The sequence below is a fragment of the Columba livia genome, chromosome 25 (genome assembly GCF_036013475.1).
Source record: "Columba livia isolate bColLiv1 breed racing homer chromosome 25, bColLiv1.pat.W.v2, whole genome shotgun sequence".
Lineage (NCBI taxonomy): Eukaryota > Metazoa > Chordata > Aves > Columbiformes > Columbidae > Columba > Columba livia.
In genome coordinates this window covers 4,963,196-4,980,043 of record NC_088626.1, presented here as the reverse complement: position 1 = coordinate 4,980,043, position 16,848 = coordinate 4,963,196, and the positions used below count along the sequence as shown (strand labels likewise).

At 60.3% G+C, this 16,848-nt stretch overlaps 2 protein-coding genes across 3 annotated transcripts; both read left to right on the top strand.

Annotated features, from left to right (window-relative positions):
• Positions 1-301: 301 nt before the first annotated feature.
• CKAP2L (cytoskeleton associated protein 2 like) lies at positions 302-6,584 on the top strand. 2 transcript variants are annotated; one of them, XM_065041184.1, is made up of 9 exons: positions 302-439; positions 1,203-1,269; positions 1,837-1,903; positions 2,223-2,989; positions 3,381-3,591; positions 4,398-4,553; positions 5,266-5,329; positions 5,546-5,690; positions 5,766-6,584. In XM_065041184.1, exons 1-9 carry the CDS (start codon positions 418-420, stop codon positions 6,007-6,009), a joined length of 1,743 nt encoding a protein of 580 aa, XP_064897256.1. In that variant the 5' UTR covers positions 302-417; the 3' UTR covers positions 6,010-6,584. The 2 variants fall into 2 exon arrangements, with proteins under 2 accessions (XP_064897256.1, XP_064897257.1); XM_065041185.1 differs by having other exon boundaries at positions 5,747-6,584.
• Positions 6,585-8,359: 1,775 nt separating this feature from the next.
• SLC20A1 (solute carrier family 20 member 1) lies at positions 8,360-16,828 on the top strand. The gene is made up of 11 exons (XM_065041172.1): positions 8,360-8,523; positions 8,686-9,171; positions 9,264-9,404; positions 9,505-9,590; positions 10,971-11,067; positions 12,516-12,635; positions 14,041-14,292; positions 14,582-15,131; positions 15,212-15,397; positions 15,718-15,802; positions 16,163-16,828. Exons 2-11 carry the CDS (start codon positions 8,856-8,858, stop codon positions 16,322-16,324), a joined length of 1,995 nt encoding a protein of 664 aa, XP_064897244.1. The 5' UTR covers positions 8,360-8,523; positions 8,686-8,855; the 3' UTR covers positions 16,325-16,828.
• Positions 16,829-16,848: the final 20 nt, after the last annotated feature.

The window sequence follows — 16,848 nt, the reverse complement described above, 5'->3', positions numbered from 1 at the left end:
AGTCCAACCACTAACCCAGGTCCCTGAGAATCTCATCTCAGCCGCGCCGGCTGCCCGCACACACGCTCACTGACGGAACCGGGCTCAACTAACGGGACAGCCGCTGCCACCACCTCCTCCTTTCCGGCCCCAGGCCCCGCCCCCTCCCCGCCCACCGCCCCGCCCACCGCCCCGCCCACCGCCCCGCCCACCGCCCCGCCCACCGCCCCGCCCCCGCCTCGCCCCGCAGCGAATAGGGCTGTCGGAGCGGGCATGTTGTCACCGCCCCTTTTGCCGCCTCTGGCCAATCACAGCTCTCTCCTGGCCCCACCCTCTCTGCCCCGACCGTTTGCCGCTCCGGTTTGAAGGACGCGGGTCGCGGGCCCGCCGCTCTGTGCTCGGAGCCTGTCGGCCGCGCTGGGGCCGAGCGATCGGCACATGGAGCGGGCGGGGGCGGCGGGTGAGGAGCTGGGGGCCCCATGGGGTTGGGGGTGTGGGCGAGAGGAGCGCCCGGGGCCGTGCGGGGCGGGAGGGGACGGGGAGAAGCGGCGGCTGCGGGGCGGGAGAGCCTGTGGGGTGGGGCCGCCCCGCTGGGAGGGACCTGTGGGGACCCTGTGGTGACAGGGGGTGATCCCAGATGGGTTTGGGTGGCCCTGGGCGGGGGTGGCCGTGTCCTAGGGGGTGGGTGGGGGGAGCAGGGTGGGCGCTGGGACTTTGGGGAGCGCTGGGGGGGTGAGGCTGCTGTGTCCGTGCAGGGAGGTGCCCACGAAGTGAGGGCACTGATGTGCTGTGGGGGTCTGGGGGCGCTCAGGGGTGGCCCGTTGATGTGCTGGCGGGTCGGTGGTAGTTTTGGGGTGCAGCATCAAAGGAAAGGGGGAGGTTTGGGGGGAGACTGAGGTGCCCCCGGGGTGTGTGGGCTGTCACTTGGTGTGACAGTTGCTGGGGACGGGGCTGTCCCTACCATGAGATGCCCCACGGCCAAACTGGGGGTGTCTGATCTCTCCCATGTTGAGACACTCCTCACTTTTCCCATCTATTCCCCCTCTGGGCGACATCACGTGTGTGGAAACGCTGGGAAATCCTGGGAACAGCATCGCCCGCCAGGCTCGTGTGGGGAGCGGGGGAGAGCTGTGAATGTCAAACAATGTAAAATAAAACTTACCGACACTCCAAACGCTGAGGTTGTGGTGCCTGTGCTGAATTTCCCTCCCATCTCTTCCCAGAGGAGCAGAGGAGGTGGCTCCAGCAGAACCGAGCAGCCCGAGAAACTCTGAAATGCTCCAGCGCAAAGTAAGTCAGGAGGATACTTGCACTAGATGATCTGTAAGGGGCCCTTCTGACCCAAATCACGCAGCGATTCCTGGAGGTAAAGCTGAATTCCCGGCTCGCCAGCGTTCTGTGGAGTTACCGGCAGCAGGAGGAGCGTTGGCATTTCCTGCTGCTTGATATTGGCTCTTCTGGGTATTTTCTGAGTCTCTGTGAAACGTTCTCACTAATATAGTAGAAAAGAGAAGGTTCATGATCTCTCTTTATGGCTTGGTGCTGCACTTGTGTAGAATAGAGGGCAATACCCCAACTCTCCAGACTTTCTCATTACAGAGGAATAATCACGCAGGCATTAATCTTCCCTAATGCTGAGCTGCTCTGTCGGTGGAAGCCGTAAGATTACAACCACCTTGGATGTCAATGTCTTGTGTTTCTTCTCTGTTGCTACTCAAAAGTAAAAGAATTAATATTATGTGGTACTTCCCTGACATCTCTTTGATTTCCAAAAGCTGTGATGGAGACAACCAGCAGAGTTTTAGACACTGAACCTTTGCTGTTAAATAACCTGATACCTTATTTGCCTTCCTACAGACCCTTTCTAAAGGACCAGACGAATCGTCTGAATCGACCCTCAGAACCCATTTCTAAACTAGAGCAGGTAAGCAGAAATCTTTTGAGTCTAAGTTTTATATTTCATGCTCAAAGCGAAGTCTGAGCACCCAGACTGGGGCAGGGAGTTCCTGACCCCGATGGGGCAATTTAGATTGCTAAATAGCTGGAGATAAGTCAACTCATTATTTTTCAGAGGAAATTAGTGTGAGAGACTCATCCTCTGCCCAGCTGCTGGTGGGGGTTTTGTTGGTGTCCTGCTGACAAGCGCTTTGTCACCAGGGGCCTTTGTGGGGACATCCCTTGGCCACCAGGGTTTGACGCAGCTGAGCTCTCCTCGGGGCTGAGGTTTCACTTTGTGCCTCCAGGTTGACAGGGACAAGAAGGACGTTCCCAAAAACGCGGAGAAGGACGCTGAGTGCGATGCCCAATCCACAGAACACACCGGACGTGCCGCTCGGCACAAACCTCTGGGGACGAGCCAGAGCGCGGCCGCGGTGCGGCCAAAACAGCCGATGTCGGGAGCCGCCGCGGGCCCGAGGGACAGAGTTAAGAGCTACCGGGCTGAGGAAAAGCCAATTCAGGATAAATCCTGGAAAACCGTGCCAAGCTCAAAGAGCACATCACAAAAACCAAGCGTCAAAACTCACCCGTTGCAGCCCCCTCAGTTATTTACTGCTTCCGCTAATTTGCTACATAAAAAAACAGGGGCAAACCAGGAAAAAATGGACATGGCACGAAAGCCGCTCGGCGCAGTTCCAGGGGCAGCTCTTAAGCACAGCAGCCGACCCCCCCAGTTGCAAAGATCTCCCCCAAAGCCGCCGGCCTCCAGCAGACCCCAGGGGGCCCTAAACCCGAAGTCCAGCCTACAAGCGGGTGGCGCGGTGCGATGGCAAAACCCCGCGGTGAATGGGGGGGCTGTTAGGAAGGAGGTGAAGGTGGCGCCTCCCAGACACGCGGCAGCATCTCGAGTGCCAGGCCCCCAAAACCAGCCTCGCAGCACACGCGGCTCCGAAACTCCGGCAATTAACAGCGATTTTAGGAGTAGAAGAGAAGGGTTTAAGCCAAGGCTGCCATGGGCAAGCGGAGTTCAGGATGGGCGCGTTCCCAAGACCCCCAGCGCCGCCAACCGCAGGTAAGTAGCAGCTTGGCCAACTTTGTCCTCGCATCCAGGGGACAGCAGAGCTTGAAGAGTTTAACTGGGTGAACCAGCATCAAAGTGCTGCAAACAGGGTCCCTCTAGCAATGAGCTTGATGCCCCAGAAAACAGGGTGGGGATGAGATCTGGGGTTACTCTGGCTTCCTCTCCCACTGCTTCAGCAAGCTGGAGGGCAGTGTGTGGCCACTCTCCTGTTTTATCTTCAAGGCACCTTGAAACTTGGGGTTTTTTCCCCAGCCTAGAGCTCGAACGCGTTTTTAGGACACGTGAACTGGTTATTCCAGAGCAGCTGAAGTGGCCAGAGGGAAATTCTAAGTGCTGGGGATCTGTTGGGTGGTGACAGTGACCTCTTGGTCTCCTTTAACAGGAAAGAGCTGGAGGCGTGGGTGGCAGCCAAAGGCAGGGTGTACAAGCGGCCACCTATGGTGATGCTTCAGAAAACTGCAGTGAAGCTGCCCTGCAGAAATGTCAAGGAGAAAAAGAAGCAAGAGCAACTGGAGAAGCAGGAGGAAGCAGAGCAGCTCTCCCTGGAGAAGATCAACAACATATTAACGGAGTGTCTGAAGCGTGTTGAAGAGGTGAGAATCACAGAGCGTTGTAGATCACAGAATCATTTTGGTTGGAAAAACCCCTTGAGATCATTGAGTCCACCCATAACCCACCCCCGGCACTGCCCCATGTCCTGAGAACCTCATGTCCGTCTGTCCAGCCCTCCAGGGATGGTGACTCCAGCACTGCCCTGGGCAGCCTGTTCCAATGCCCCACAGCCCTTTGGGGAAGAAATTGTTCCCACATCCAACCTCAACCTCCCCTGGCGCAACTTGAGGCCGTTTCCTCTTGTCCTATCACATGTAGGAAAAGTTAAAGTCCTCCTGGAGTTACGGATCGGCGTGGGGCACACAAGATGTGCTAATGGGGTAAAGAGAGCAATACTTGGTCGCAGGGTTCGTATGTGCCATTGCCGGTGTCCCGGTACCCGGCAGCACAGCCTGCAGCAGCAACCCCGGCTGATTGAACCAGCTTGACGTGGGTCCCTGGTGGACTTTGCAGCTTGGGGTAGGTCCTTGGTGGCCCTCGCAGCTGCTGCGAAGTGTCACCTCTGGGAATGCCAACCACCGACCCTGCTCTGGAGTTTAGTGTCTCCGTTAGTGCCCGCGCCATGAAGTCTGTCCCTCCCATCCCCGTGCAACACTAAATGGATTTTACCAAGGGAAAAAATAGACAGGGAAGCTGTTCTCTGTTCACGGTCACATAGGAAACTTGCAAAAAGAACAAACTCTTACAACTCTCCTTTTCCCGGTGAGCGCTGGGAAAGCAGCTCCGTGCTGAGAGCAGCCCCGGCGCACACCTGACTCCTCTCTCCGGGACCTTGCCGTCCCCGCAGGGTGGCCAGGCAGAGGAGGTCTCTGCCGTGCTGTCCCAGCTGCCCCAGGCACACAAATTCGCCAAGTTCTGGATCTGCAAAGCGAAACTGCTCGCCCGGAGCGGCCCTTTGGACGTGAAGGAGTTGTACGACGCGGCAGCCGGCGCTGGTGCGGTGGTGAGTGAGGCGCCGAGAGCTGCCCCGTTCCCTGCCGCTGCACCGGGGTGTGTCCTCAAGATCCAGGAGTTGGATTTTGGGATGAGTTCAGCAGCACAAGCCGTAAAAGCCATTTAGAGCTGTCTGGCCTGTTTTGTCACATAGAATCATGGAACCATTTTGGTTGGAAGAGACCCTCCAGATCATGGAGTCCAAACTAACCTAAATCTAGCGCTGCCCCATGTCCTGAGAACCTCATGTCCGTCTGTCCAACCCTCCAGGGATGGTGACTCCAGCACTGCCCTGGGCAGCCTGTTCCAATGACCCACAGCCCTTTGGGGAAGAAATTGTTCCCACATCCAACCTCAACCTCCCCTGGCGCAACTTGAGGCCGTTTCCTCTGCTCCTGGCGCTTGTTCCTGGGGAGCAGAGCCCGACCCCCCTGGCTCCAAGCTCCTTTCAGGCAGTTCAGAGATCAGAAGGTCTCCCCTCAGCTCCTGTTCTCCAGCTGAACCCCCAGGTCCCTCAGCCGCTCCCATCACACTTGTGCTCCAGCCCCTCACCAGCTCCGTTCCCTTCTCTCAACAAGAAGGGGAATTTTGCCGCCCTTTTGCCACTGTCTCCCGCATGGGGTGACTTAATGCACCAAAACCCTTTTCTCCTATTGATTTGCAGCTCTGGTCTCTGTTCCCAAGCCAGACCTGGCCTCACCTCTGTTCTGCTTTCCCTGCAGCCCATCCAGGAGCTCAAAGAATTTCTCTTTGATGTGTTGGCAGCTGGATACCAGACATCGGAAGGTAACGTGCTCGTGGGGGTGGGCAGGGGAGCAGTGTGGTTTCCAGTCTGTCCCAGCACCCCGTGTCCTTGTTGACTTTGGAGACCAAGTCTTGTGAAAGTCTGGAATCCTCATCTCAAAAACGGGGCAGGATTCCTCTGGCAGGGCTGTCCTGGCCCCTCACACCTCCCCAGCTGCCGCTTTCTGCAACCACTCTGCCCTCTTCTTCTCCCATCAGGTGAAAATACTGAGCAGCCCGTTCCTTGGGAGCCTAAAACACCTTGTCTGAGCAAGAGGCAGCACGTGGAAGTGACTCCCTGCATGGCGGGGGGGTCCTGGACCCTCCCCAGCTCTATCAAGTTACTGGTTAAGTCTGCGTCCAGGTAAGGCTGAGCGGGCATCGGGCACCCTGCCTGTCCTCCGGGGGACTCCCCGACAGGCTCTCGTCCTCCCCGCAGGGCGAAGGAGCTGCAGGAAGGCCAGGAGGTGAAACTCGTGACCCCAGTGCGGCGCTCGCAGCGCATAGAGTGGGGCTGGAGCTGCTACCCGGAGATGCTGCAGGAGCACGACACGGTGGTGTCATCCCTCAGTGAAATCCTGGAGGCCGAGGAAGAGACTCGTTTTTTTTACCGGAAAAATAAGGCTTTGCCAGAGGTGCCGGAGCTGGACGATTTGAGTTTGTATCCCCCGGAGCAACGCTGAGTGACTCGTGGTGGGATGGGTCTGCTGGCTCTCCTGCGCGTGTGCTCCACTGGCTTCTGTACTGATGTAAATACAATGGGGTGGCACATAAAATCAAAGAACAGTTTGGGGTGAAGGGACCTTCCCAGCTCCCCCACCCCAACTCTCAGCCTGTCCCCCAGCAGAGCTGTTCCAGCCTCAGGTCATTTCTGTGGCTCCTCTGGCCCCTCTCCAGCAGCTCCATGTGTGTCTGTGCTGAATCCCCTCCCTAGACCCGCTGCCCACGCTGCTGGTGATGTGGCCCAAGATACCGTTGGCCTCGGGGCTGCAGGTGCACGTTGCCGGCTCTGTCCCACCGTCCATCCCCCAGCACCCCAAGTCCTCCGCAGGGCTGCTCCACCCCTCCATCCCCAGCCTGGATCCATACCAGGGGCTGCCCTAACCCAAGGCCACTTGGCCTGGTTGGACCTCATGAGGTTCACACGGGCCCACTTCTCCAGCTTGTTTCATAATTACAAGCTTTTTTAAAATATATAAAATGTATATGAGCACTGTTTTGAATAGAAAAATAAATAAAATTTTGCTGTGTATGTCCAGCACAGCCTGGTGCATCGTGTGCAAGGTTCAGCTGGAGAACAGGAGCTGAGGGGAGACCTTCTGATCTCTGAACTGCCTGAAAGGAGCTTGGAGCCAGGGGGGTCGGGCTCTGCTCCCCAGGAACAAGCGCCAGGAGCAGAGGAAACGGCCTCAAGTTGCGCCAGGGGAGGTTGAGGTTGGATGTGGGAACAATTTCTTCCCCAAAGGGCTGTGGGGCATTGGAACAGGCTGCCCAGGGCAGTGCTGGAGTCACCATCCCTGGAGGGCTGGACAGACGGACGTGAGGTTCTCAGGACACGGGGCAGTGCCAGGGGTGGGTTATGGGAGGACTCGATGATCTCGAGGGGCTTTTCCACCCAAAATGGTTCTGTGATGCCCAAGGCCATGCTGTGGCTCTGCACCCCCGGTGCTGTGTGTGGCCGGGGACACAGCGCTGTAGGGGACACTGGGCGGACTCTGGCCTGGTGACATGGGTCAGCAGGACAGTGGGTCCGGGCCACTTCCCACCCCCCCACCGGGTGCCATCGGCAGACCCACGTCACCAGTGGCCCAGTGACGCGGTGGCCCACGATGGCCCAGCCCTGGCCGGCACTGAGCTGGTGACCCGTGTGCTGGCCGGACACCTCCGCTTCCTGCGCCAGGGTGACCGGGGTGACCCGGCTGTTCCGGGGCCAAGCCTGCCGAGCCGCGGTTCCTGCTGGGCAACGGTCACCCGGGACAGGAACAGGCAGCGGTGCCTGACCCCCACAGGAAAACACGTGTGCACCTGCGTGTGCACATGGGGGCTGCGCGTGTACATGTGCACCAGCAGCGTGCACGGCTGGCCCCCCCAGCTGTGCCACCCAGCCTGGGGGCGTTGGTGGATGCACAAACCTCCTGGGACCCCAAAGGGTCCCCCCAGGTCGCACTCGCCCGGCTGTGGGTGCTGGTGCCATGGGTGGTCCTGGTTCGAACCGGTTTCAGTCCCCAGAACCGCGGAAACTTGGGCTGCCCTGGTGCCGGGGTGAGGTGGGTGCCCCCCCAGAGCCAGGTGCCCCCGGGGCTGGTGCTGCTGCTGGGCGCTGGTGCCAGCACAAGGCCCGTGTGTGACACCGATCCAGAGCCGGAGCAGCCTAGAGCCTGTGCTCTGCGGCTCCATGTCCCCTGAGCCGGTGCTGTGCTGGGGCTGAGCTCAGTGCCGTACCAGACCTGAGCCAGACCCATACGGACCAAAGCTGTGCTGGACCGTGCCAGAGCTGAGCCCACACCCGTGCCAGGCTGTGCCAGGGCCAAGCCCACACCCGTGATGGGCTGCATGGAACAGATCTGAGCCAAGACAGGCTGAGCTGAAGTGGGCTGAGTCAAACTGGGCTGGGCTGAGCCAACCTGGGCTGAGCCGAGCCGGGCTGGGCCAGGCCAAACCGAAATGGGCCACGCCAAGCCCGGCCAAGCTGAACTGGACCAGGCCGAGCTGAGCCGGGCTGAGATGAGCCGAGCCGGCCGGGCCAAACCGAACTGGATGGAGCCAAGCGGGGCCAAGCCGCGCCGGGCCGGGCCGCAGCCGCTCCGCCGGTCCCGCCCGGTCCCCTCAGTCCCGCCGGGGCCGCCTCCGAGCGCGCACGTGGTGCCGGGGCGCGCTGCCCGCGCGGGGGCGCGGCAGCCGGTGGGGCGGGGCCCGGGGGGCCCAGTGCTCGGCGCTGCCCAATGGCGACACGGCCTCGCCCCCCCCGCCGGCGAGCGGGCCAATGGGCGCCGTGGGCGGTGGCGCGCGTCAGGCGGGCGGCGGTCACGTGGGGCGGCGGGCGGTGTTAAAGCGCGGAGGCGGCGGGCGGCGGCGGCAGTTGGAGGCGGCGGGGAGCGGAGCGGGCCCGGGGTGGAGCGGGGCGGAACGGAACGGAACGGAACGGAACGGAACGGAACGGGTTTTCCCGGCGAGCGCAGCGCGGCCCGGCCCTGTCGGTGAGCGGTGCCCTTGGGCGGCGGCGGCCTAGGGGTGCAGGGGCGGGGCGGACACATGGCGGCGGTGGCGCGCGCGGGAGCGACCGTTACCGGCGCGCGGGAAGGGCCGTTATCCGGTACTACCCCCCCCACGCTGATCCCCCTCCCCCGTCTCTCCCGCAGGATGAAGAGCGGCCTAGGCCATGGCGCGACATGCGGCCCCCGGTCCCTGCCCTCGGCGGGCCTTTAGGACGGCACAGCTCCCCCGTGCCCTATAGCGACACCCCCCCGTCCCTTATTTAATTAACTTCATCCCTAATTTATTGACGCCCCGCCCCACCAACCCCAACATCATGGACCCGACCCCCGCGGTGCCCCCCGTCGCCATGGCGGGCTTCCTCTGGATGCTCATCCTGGGCTTCATCATCGCCTTCGTCCTGGCCTTCTCCGTGGGCGCCAACGACGTGGCCAACTCCTTCGGCACGGCCGTGGGCTCGGGGGTGGTGACCCTGCGCCAGGCCTGCGTGCTGGCCAGCATCTTCGAGACCATGGGCTCCGTCCTCCTGGGCGCCAAAGTCAGCGAGACCATCCGCAAGGGGCTGATCGACGTGGAGATGTACAACTCCACACAGGAGCTGCTGATGGCCGGTTCGATCAGCGCCATGTTTGGTGAGAAACAGGGGGGTGTCAAAATTTGGGGGGCAGCTCAAGGTGCCCTGGTGATGGTTTTCTTACCAGGCTTCTCCTTTTTTACCCCCCAGGCTCTGCTGTGTGGCAGCTGGTGGCTTCGTTCTTGAAGCTCCCTATTTCTGGTACCCACTGCATCGTCGGGGCGACCATCGGCTTTTCGCTGGTGGCCCAAGGGCAAGAAGGCGTCAAGTGGTCTGAGCTGCTGAAGATCGGTGAGTCCAGCTCCCGTCACCACCCGGTGCTGGTGCTTCTCCTTCCCATGGATTTTCTCCTTCCAGCAGCGCCACGCTCATCACGTCTCTTCTCTCTTAGTGTTGTCCTGGTTCATCTCGCCCCTCCTTTCGGGCATCATGTCTGCGATCCTGTTCTTCCTCGTCCGGAGGTTCATCCTCTCTAAGGTGAGCGCTGGTCACCCCCGTTTTCTGACACCTTGGGGCTCCCAGGTGTTCTCTGTCGCTTGGCTGCTGTGCACCCCGGCTTCTCCAGGCACACCAGTCCTTGCGCTGATGCTCGGGTGAGCTCTTCTGGAGCTGAAGGGATGGAAAACACAGGCACAAAAACCCCGCAGAGCGGAGCCGGGGAGGTGAGGAGGCTTTGTTCACCTCCTGCAAAACATCTGGGCCAGCTGTGTCCTGCCTGCCCTCAGCAGAAACAGCTGCAGCTTCCGAGTAGTGCAATAGCCCAGAATTGATACAAGTGGGGCTTTTCCAAGCTTCTGCTGTGAGCCTGGACCTCCCCTTGTGTCATCCTGCATGTCGGGGTGATGACCCAGCAACCACGGGGTTTTTTTTGAAGCCAAGGGGGCCAGAATTGTCCCTGGTGCTGTGGAAGCTGCACATTTTCCTCCCATCTGGAGCCCCAGAGAAACCAAGGGGTGCTCAGGCTGCCTTTGGGGATGCGCACCCACTGTTGGGGGGCTGTCTGAAAGCCCAGGGAGAGGGATGGGGCACCCGAAGGTGCTTGTGATGGAGGTGGCAGCTTTAGAACGTGTCCATCGGAGGTGACGGTGACCCTGGAGCGCAGAGCAGCAGTGCCCAGCTGTGCGGAGCAACCCGGCGTCTTCTGCCTGTTTGAGGTTAACTCAGATTATTTCAGCTCTTAGCTCTGACTATTCCTGCTCCGAGAGACATTAAGATCTTATCGCTGCCGGTTTCTACCGAGCAGCCCTTTAAAACAATTCGGCGTCGCCGCTGCCAGGGTAACCTTGTGTAACCGGCCCCGTCACGCTCCATTCCAGCGCCGAGCAGCCCGGTTGCTCTCCCCTGCTCAGTGTTTGTACCCATTGCTGGGCAGCAGCGGAGATTAAGTGCTCCTGCTGCTCGCTGAGGGCAGGTACGTGGTCAAATAAGCTGCTTTGGGAGTAACGAGGCTCTTTAATTTTGTCCAAGTCAACTGTAAAGAGGTAAAAAGCTTTGTCTGACAAGTGGTTTTGTTTTGAAAGCGCCTGGGGAGCTGGAAAACACATGCGGGGCGGGCTGTGGTTTGGGGGTTTGGACCCCGTGGATGGGGGGACGCACAGCTGGTGCTGCCCTGGGGGGGTCTGTGGGACGTTCTGCCTCTTCTCTGCTGCCCCAAACCACCCTGGGGTGTCTCACGGTGGCGGCTCCTCCGCCACCCCCACGGGTGAGTCTCTGAAAGCCGGTGGAGCTCCGGCTCTTGGCGGCGCCGGAGCCGCTGTCGGCAACCGAGGGCACAAACCCCCTTTTGGGAAGGGGCCATTTGGCCGCTCTGCGGTCCCCAAGCTCCGGTTTCCCGCAGCGCCCGCCCGTGTTTTGCAGGCGGATCCCGTTCCCAACGGCCTGCGAGCTCTGCCCGTCTTCTACGCCTGCACCGTGGGCATCAACCTCTTCTCCATCATGTACACCGGAGCGCCCCGTAAGTACGCCTCAATACTTCAACCTTAATTTGAAAATTCTTTACAAAACCTCCATTAAATGCACGATTTACCCCTTTTTTGCTTTACAGGGCTGAAATCTCCTAGAAGGCGGCTGGCCTGTGCCGGTTTCGGAAGGCGGCAGGCTAGCGTGCGCTGAGTTCTGGGCTATAGTTGCCCAACCAAAGAGACCTGCTCAAACTAAACCCCTCCAGACCTTTCTCCTTAGACTCCACAGGACCTGGCACATACCGTGCCATCCCCTTATCTGTGCTAGAGCTCAGGTACCCGGCTGCTGCTGGAGAGGCGCTGGGAGCAGGGACGGAGCTTGTGCCTCCTGAGTCACCTCCTCCCTAAGAATAAACTAATTATCCCTGGCAAAAAAGAGCTGGCACCTCCTGCCGCGAAGAGGAGTTTGTGTTTGAGTTGGAAAAGCCAAATTGAAGTGGTTGTTTGGCTGTCGCGCAGGGGCCAGCTCGGAGGCAGGACGAGGGACGGTGGCTTTGCCGTGACCCCGGCCTGACTCGGGAGCTGTTTTTCGGTCTGAGCGCGGCTTTCCTGTTGCGGAGGAGTCGCCGGCGCTCGGCTCCGCGGGCTTCACTCTGTAAACAGCGGCTGGAAAACATCTTGGAGGAGGGATGTCAGCTTCCCCTTGGCTTTCCAGCCCGCTGGGGGTGCGAAGCAGCGGTGGGGCTGCTCCAAAAATCACGTTATCGCTTCACCCCCGCAAAGCGGGTGGATGTTACGCTGAGTTTTTGGCTGCGGTAGGGCCGGGCGAGCGCTGGTGCTCGAGTGCAGGTTTGTAACCTTCAGCCAGGCAGGTTTGGCTTAAAGAAAAATAGCGAGGTAGGTGTGTGGTGTCGCTGGTGGTGCCTTAGGAGCCGCCTGCAGCAGCAGGCGCAGGAGCTGAGCGGTCACAGGAGTCACAAGCACCTGATACCGCGAGCGGCGTCTTTAATGCCAAAAGTCTCGCTGCATGTGAGAATCCCTGGAAATGGGTCACAGAACAGCTCGGCTGCCTTGAAACCTGAGCCAGAGGGACCCGCGGAGCGGGAGAATGATCATAGGAGCACCCCGGTCCTGCCTGTCCCCCCCGAGCAGGACACGGGGCTGTCACTGTCACTGTCGCCGCTGCAGCCGTGCGGGTGGCTTTCCTTATTTTTTATTTAATTCTTTTTTCTTTGACATTGCAGCAAGTGAGGAGCCTCTGGTCCCTGCTCAGGGCACGTTCCAGTCCCATAGGGGGGTTCATTAGCTTTTGATGGGGATAATTATAACGGGGGGGGCTTGCGTGCGTGGTGCAGGCAGCGGTGGTTCCCCGGCAGGCACGGTAGCTCAGGGCTGTCGCAGGCAATGGGATCCCCGTGCCGGGAGAATCAAAACTCGTACATCAAGGAGGGGTTTGTTTTTGCCCGGAGGGTTTTCAAAGATCCGTTGTTTTATTTCCTAGTGCTGGGCTTTGACAAACTTCCTCTGTGGGGTATCCTCCTCATTTCGGCGGGGAGTGCTGTTGTCTGTGCTCTTGTCGTCTGGTTCTTTGTGTGTCCGCGGATGAAGAAGAAGATCGAACGTAAGTAACCGCCTCTCACCCCCACAACCCTTTGGGGAACTAACCGGCTCCTTTTCTTCCCGGCGGGAGAGCTCATTAGCCGCGGGGCTGTGATTAGCAGGGATCCTCAGCGCCCGGTATTGCTTAAGCCGCTCTGCAAACCCTGAGTCACTGGGGCACATTGCGGCGGGCGGGAAAGCTGCTCCCCGGGACCTAAAACACCCCGAAATAACCCCCTTGGAGTAGCTGTTGTGCAGTGGATTTCTCAGGGTGATCTCTCCTTAAGCCACACAGGGCAACAAGCAACACTTAAAAACACTTCTCAGCCTGTTTTTAATAGAGGAAAGGAGACAACGCGCCCGTTAACCGGCGTAACCTTTAATCCTCCGTGTACCTGCTGATCAATCTTTGGCCCGGCAGATGCGGATCACAAGCTGGAAGCTCTGTGAGCTGATGAAATCCTGTTCCTGTAGCCAAAAAACAAGCTATTGAAAGGCATCCAAAAGAGCAGTCCGGAGTTCTGCCTCCCAAAAGCGCAGGCGGCTCGTGTGTGGTCTCGCATATAAATTTTGGGTGCAGTCCGGGGCGCTTGAGGATCTTGGAGATGAAGGGATAAGCAGTGTCCTTGTGGGGCTGGTGTAACTGGGGTGTGACTAACAGCCTTATGGCCGCCCTTGATGTTCTTCCAGCTGTTTGGAGCTTGGGCTTAACCGGCAAAGCTGCTCCTGCTGCGGAGCATCGCTGGGGGGCCCCACGCCGGGGCGGGGGGGCGGGCGGCACAGCAGCCAGCGGACCTGCTGGGAAGTGTTTGTGACAAGGGGACTTTTGAAGGCGCTGACCTCATGTTTTCACCTAGAGAAAAACATGATTGATTTTTCCCGGTAGAGGGGGAGTAACGGGCTCGGTGCCGCCGGTTTGGTCGCGCTGGCGGGACAGGAAACCAGGCGGCCCCGGGGAGGTGGGAAGTGGCTGGTGTTTGGGTTTGTCACCGTTTGTCACCCGGCGGTGGCAGCTGGAGAGGAGCCCAGTCCCTCTGAGGGCTGGAGATGATGAGCTGCTCTCTTCTGGGCATCAATTCAGGGGTCACAACCCTCCCCAAAAAATCAGGTTCTGAGCATCCCGTGGCCACAGGGAATGGGGATGGGCTCAAAGAACTGTAGGATAAGTGGGTGTAAAAGCCCCATAATGGTGCTCGCCACACCCAGCGTGGGTGGAGGGCTCTAAAAATAGGAGATGAGCTGGCTGGTGACGGTCTGGCCGCTGCGCCCAGGACAAGGTGCGACTGCCCAAGTTTCCAAAGTTCAGGATTGTGGGGGGGAGAAGCTGTAAATGTTTATTTAGCTGCCATAAATGTGAGTGGTGAGGGGTGTGGGCTCCTTCCTGGTGGTGGGAAGGGGTTTGATGGCAGCCGTCTCCCCCCCCGCAGGAGAAATCAAATCCAGTCCTTCGGAAAGCCCCTTGATGGAGAAGAACGTCAGCCCCAAGGAGGAGCACGAGGAGCCCAAGGTGGCCCTGGGTGATGCCAAGAGCCCTGTTGGGGACGTGGGGCCGGTTGCGCCCCAGCACCGGGCGGCGGTGGAGGAGAGGACAGTGTCCTTCAACCTGGGGGATCTGGAGGAGACCCCGGAGCAGGAGACGGTCCCCAGCCTTGACCTGAAGGAAACCAGCATTGACAGCGGTGAGGCTGGACATGAGGAAGGGATTGTTGGCCTGAGGGTGGTGAGAGCCTGGCCCAGGTGCCCAGAGAGGTGGTAGATGAACCATCCCTGGAGACATCCCAGGCCAGGCTGGACGGGGCTCTGAGCAACCTGAGCTGCTGAAGATGTCCCTGTCATGGCAGGGGGGGCACTGGGGGGGCTGGGAAGGTCCCTTCAACCCAAACCATCCCCCTGATTCTTCAATACGCGGGTGCTGGGGTGTCTCCCCCACAATTCCAGGTACTAACCCCCCACCATCTCTCTTGGCAGGAGCTGTGCGGTTGCCCAACGGCAACCTGGTCCAGTTCAACCAGTCCCTGGGCCACCAGCTGAGCTCCAGCGGGCAGTACCAGTACCACACAGTGCACAAGGACTCCGGTCTCTACAAGGAGCTGCTGCACAAGCTGCACTTGGCCAAGATGGGGGACTGCATGGGGGACTCTGGGGACAAACCCCTGCGGCGGAACAACAGCTACACCTCCTACACCATGGCCATCTGCGGCATGCCCCTGGACTCCCTGCGCCCCCGGGACGCCGAGGAGGCGGAGAAGCTGAGCTGGCCCGTGGCGGACACCAAGAAGAGGGTCCGCATGGACAGTTACACCAGCTACTGCAACGCGGTGGCAGACGCCCACCCGGCCGCTGACGTGGATCTGAACACGGCGCAGGTGGAGATGGGCGTCAGCGACCGCAAGGGCAGCAGCGGCTCCCTGGAAGAGTGGCAGGACCAGGACAAAGCCGAGGTGTCCCTGCTCTTCCAGTTCCTGCAGATCCTCACCGCCTGCTTCGGCTCCTTCGCTCACGGCGGCAACGATGTCAGGTCAGTTGGGGCGGCGGGATCGGGGGGTTTGGTGGCCGCTTTGCCCCGAGCCTGCAGCCCACCTCTCCTTTCCCTTCCAGCAACGCCATCGGGCCCCTGGTCGCCCTCTACCTCGTCTACCAGACGGGTGATGTGGCCACCAAGGTGGCAACTCCCATCTGGCTGTTGCTCTACGGAGGTGTGGGGATTTGCACCGGCTTGTGGGTCTGGGGACGGAGAGTCATCCAGACCATGGGGAAGGACCTGACTCCCATCACACCGTCCAGGTAAGGTCTGGCTTGGGGCAGGTTTAGGCAGTCCTAGAGCTGGATCCTGCTCCTGGAGCTGCTCTCTGTGTTCTCTTGGAGGTTTTAGTGTTCGGGTGATGGAGCTGGGGGGTGTGTGGCCCCATAACACCTGTATCCCTTGCTGGGGTGTGGGGGTCACCCTGGGGGGCTGGAGAGCTGAGTGAGGAGCTGCCCCCGCGGTGCAGGGTCTACCCCGGGGGAGCAATCCCAGATCTGGCTTAGGCTGGGCCGGGCTGGCACGCTGGGTGGTGCGGGGGGGTGCAGCGCCTGCGTTCCTCATGCACTTTGTGTCTCTGCAGCGGCTTCAGCATCGAGCTGTCGTCTGCGCTGACGGTGGTGATCGCCTCCAACGTCGGGCTCCCCATCAGCACCACCCACTGCAAGGTAGATTTGGGGACGGGGGTGGCACTGGCTCAGCTCAAGCTCTGCTGCCCGCAAATCCGGGTGCTAACAAAGCTGAGCTGTGCGGGAGGTCCCCAAAGCCGGGCGGCTGGCTGTCCCTCTGCTCCCAGCTCTGCCATTTGCATCTCAATGTGGGGTGACAGTGGCTGCCCTGCCTGGGGGGGCCTCCCTGGATGAGGGGACACTGGGAGAACAAAACCCCTTTGATGGAGCCGGGGGGCTTTGCCAAGTGGCCATGGGAACCGCTCCAAGGGGGTGGCTCCTTGCCTGGGGTCCCCAGGGCTGCAGCCAGATGGTTGTCCCCGGGGTGGGGGTGCTGAGCCGTGTCCCCTCCCCACGCAGGTGGGCTCGGTGGTCTCGGTGGGCTGGCTGCGCTCCAGGAAGGCCGTGGACTGGCGCCTCTTCCGCAACATCTTCATGGCCTGGTTCGTCACCGTGCCCATCTCGGGGCTCATCAGCGCCGCCATCATGGCCGTCTTCAAGTTCGCCGTGCCGAGGGTGTGAGGACACCGGGCTCCCGCTTCCCACTGCCCCCGCCCAGCCGGGGGCTCGTCCCACAGCGGGATGGGGCTGCCGTCATCTCTGGGGCTTCCTCAGTTCTGCATAGTGTTGTCACTGAAGTATCTTTTTATTTTAATATAAATGTCTTGGCGCTCAGTTTCTAGAGGGGGGGGGGACAGCGCTGAGGCTCTACCCCCCCCCTGGGGTGACCCCCTTGCTGCGCTGTAGCTGTAGATTAGCAGTTATGGGTGGCCACTCTTATTTTTAATGACTTAATTAAGACCCCCGGCAGTGATCCCTCCTTGGGTAAGGACTGGGGCTGGTCCTTGCCCCTTCCGGGGGGCCTGTGGGGTGTTCCCCCCATCACGGGCTGTGCTGCGTTCGGCTTTGCCTCCATCGCTGCCCAACCATCCCGGGGGGGGGTTTCTGGGGGGCAGCCCCCAGCCCCCCCCTCACTGCTGCTACCTCGGACTCAATAATAATAATAAAGATTTCCTTCGTACGCCAGTGCTGCCTGTGTGTGTGGG

Bases quoted from the DNA above. Each gene is read 5' to 3' on its own strand.
- SLC20A1 (XM_065041172.1), top strand. From the start codon at position 8,856: ATGGACCCGACCCCCGCGGTGCCCCCCGTCGCCATGGCGGGCTTCCTC. The intron at 9,172-9,263 runs GTGAGAAACAGG...TTTACCCCCCAG, and splicing joins TTCGATCAGCGCCATGTTTG to GCTCTGCTGTGTGGCAGCTG. The intron at 12,636-14,040 runs GTAAGTAACCGC...CCCCCCCCGCAG, and splicing joins GATGAAGAAGAAGATCGAAC to GAGAAATCAAATCCAGTCCT.
- CKAP2L (XM_065041184.1), top strand. From the start codon at position 418: ATGGAGCGGGCGGGGGCGGCGG. The intron at 1,270-1,836 runs GTAAGTCAGGAG...GCCTTCCTACAG, and splicing joins CTGAAATGCTCCAGCGCAAA to ACCCTTTCTAAAGGACCAGA. The intron at 5,691-5,765 runs GTAAGGCTGAGC...TCCTCCCCGCAG, and splicing joins CTGGTTAAGTCTGCGTCCAG to GGCGAAGGAGCTGCAGGAAG.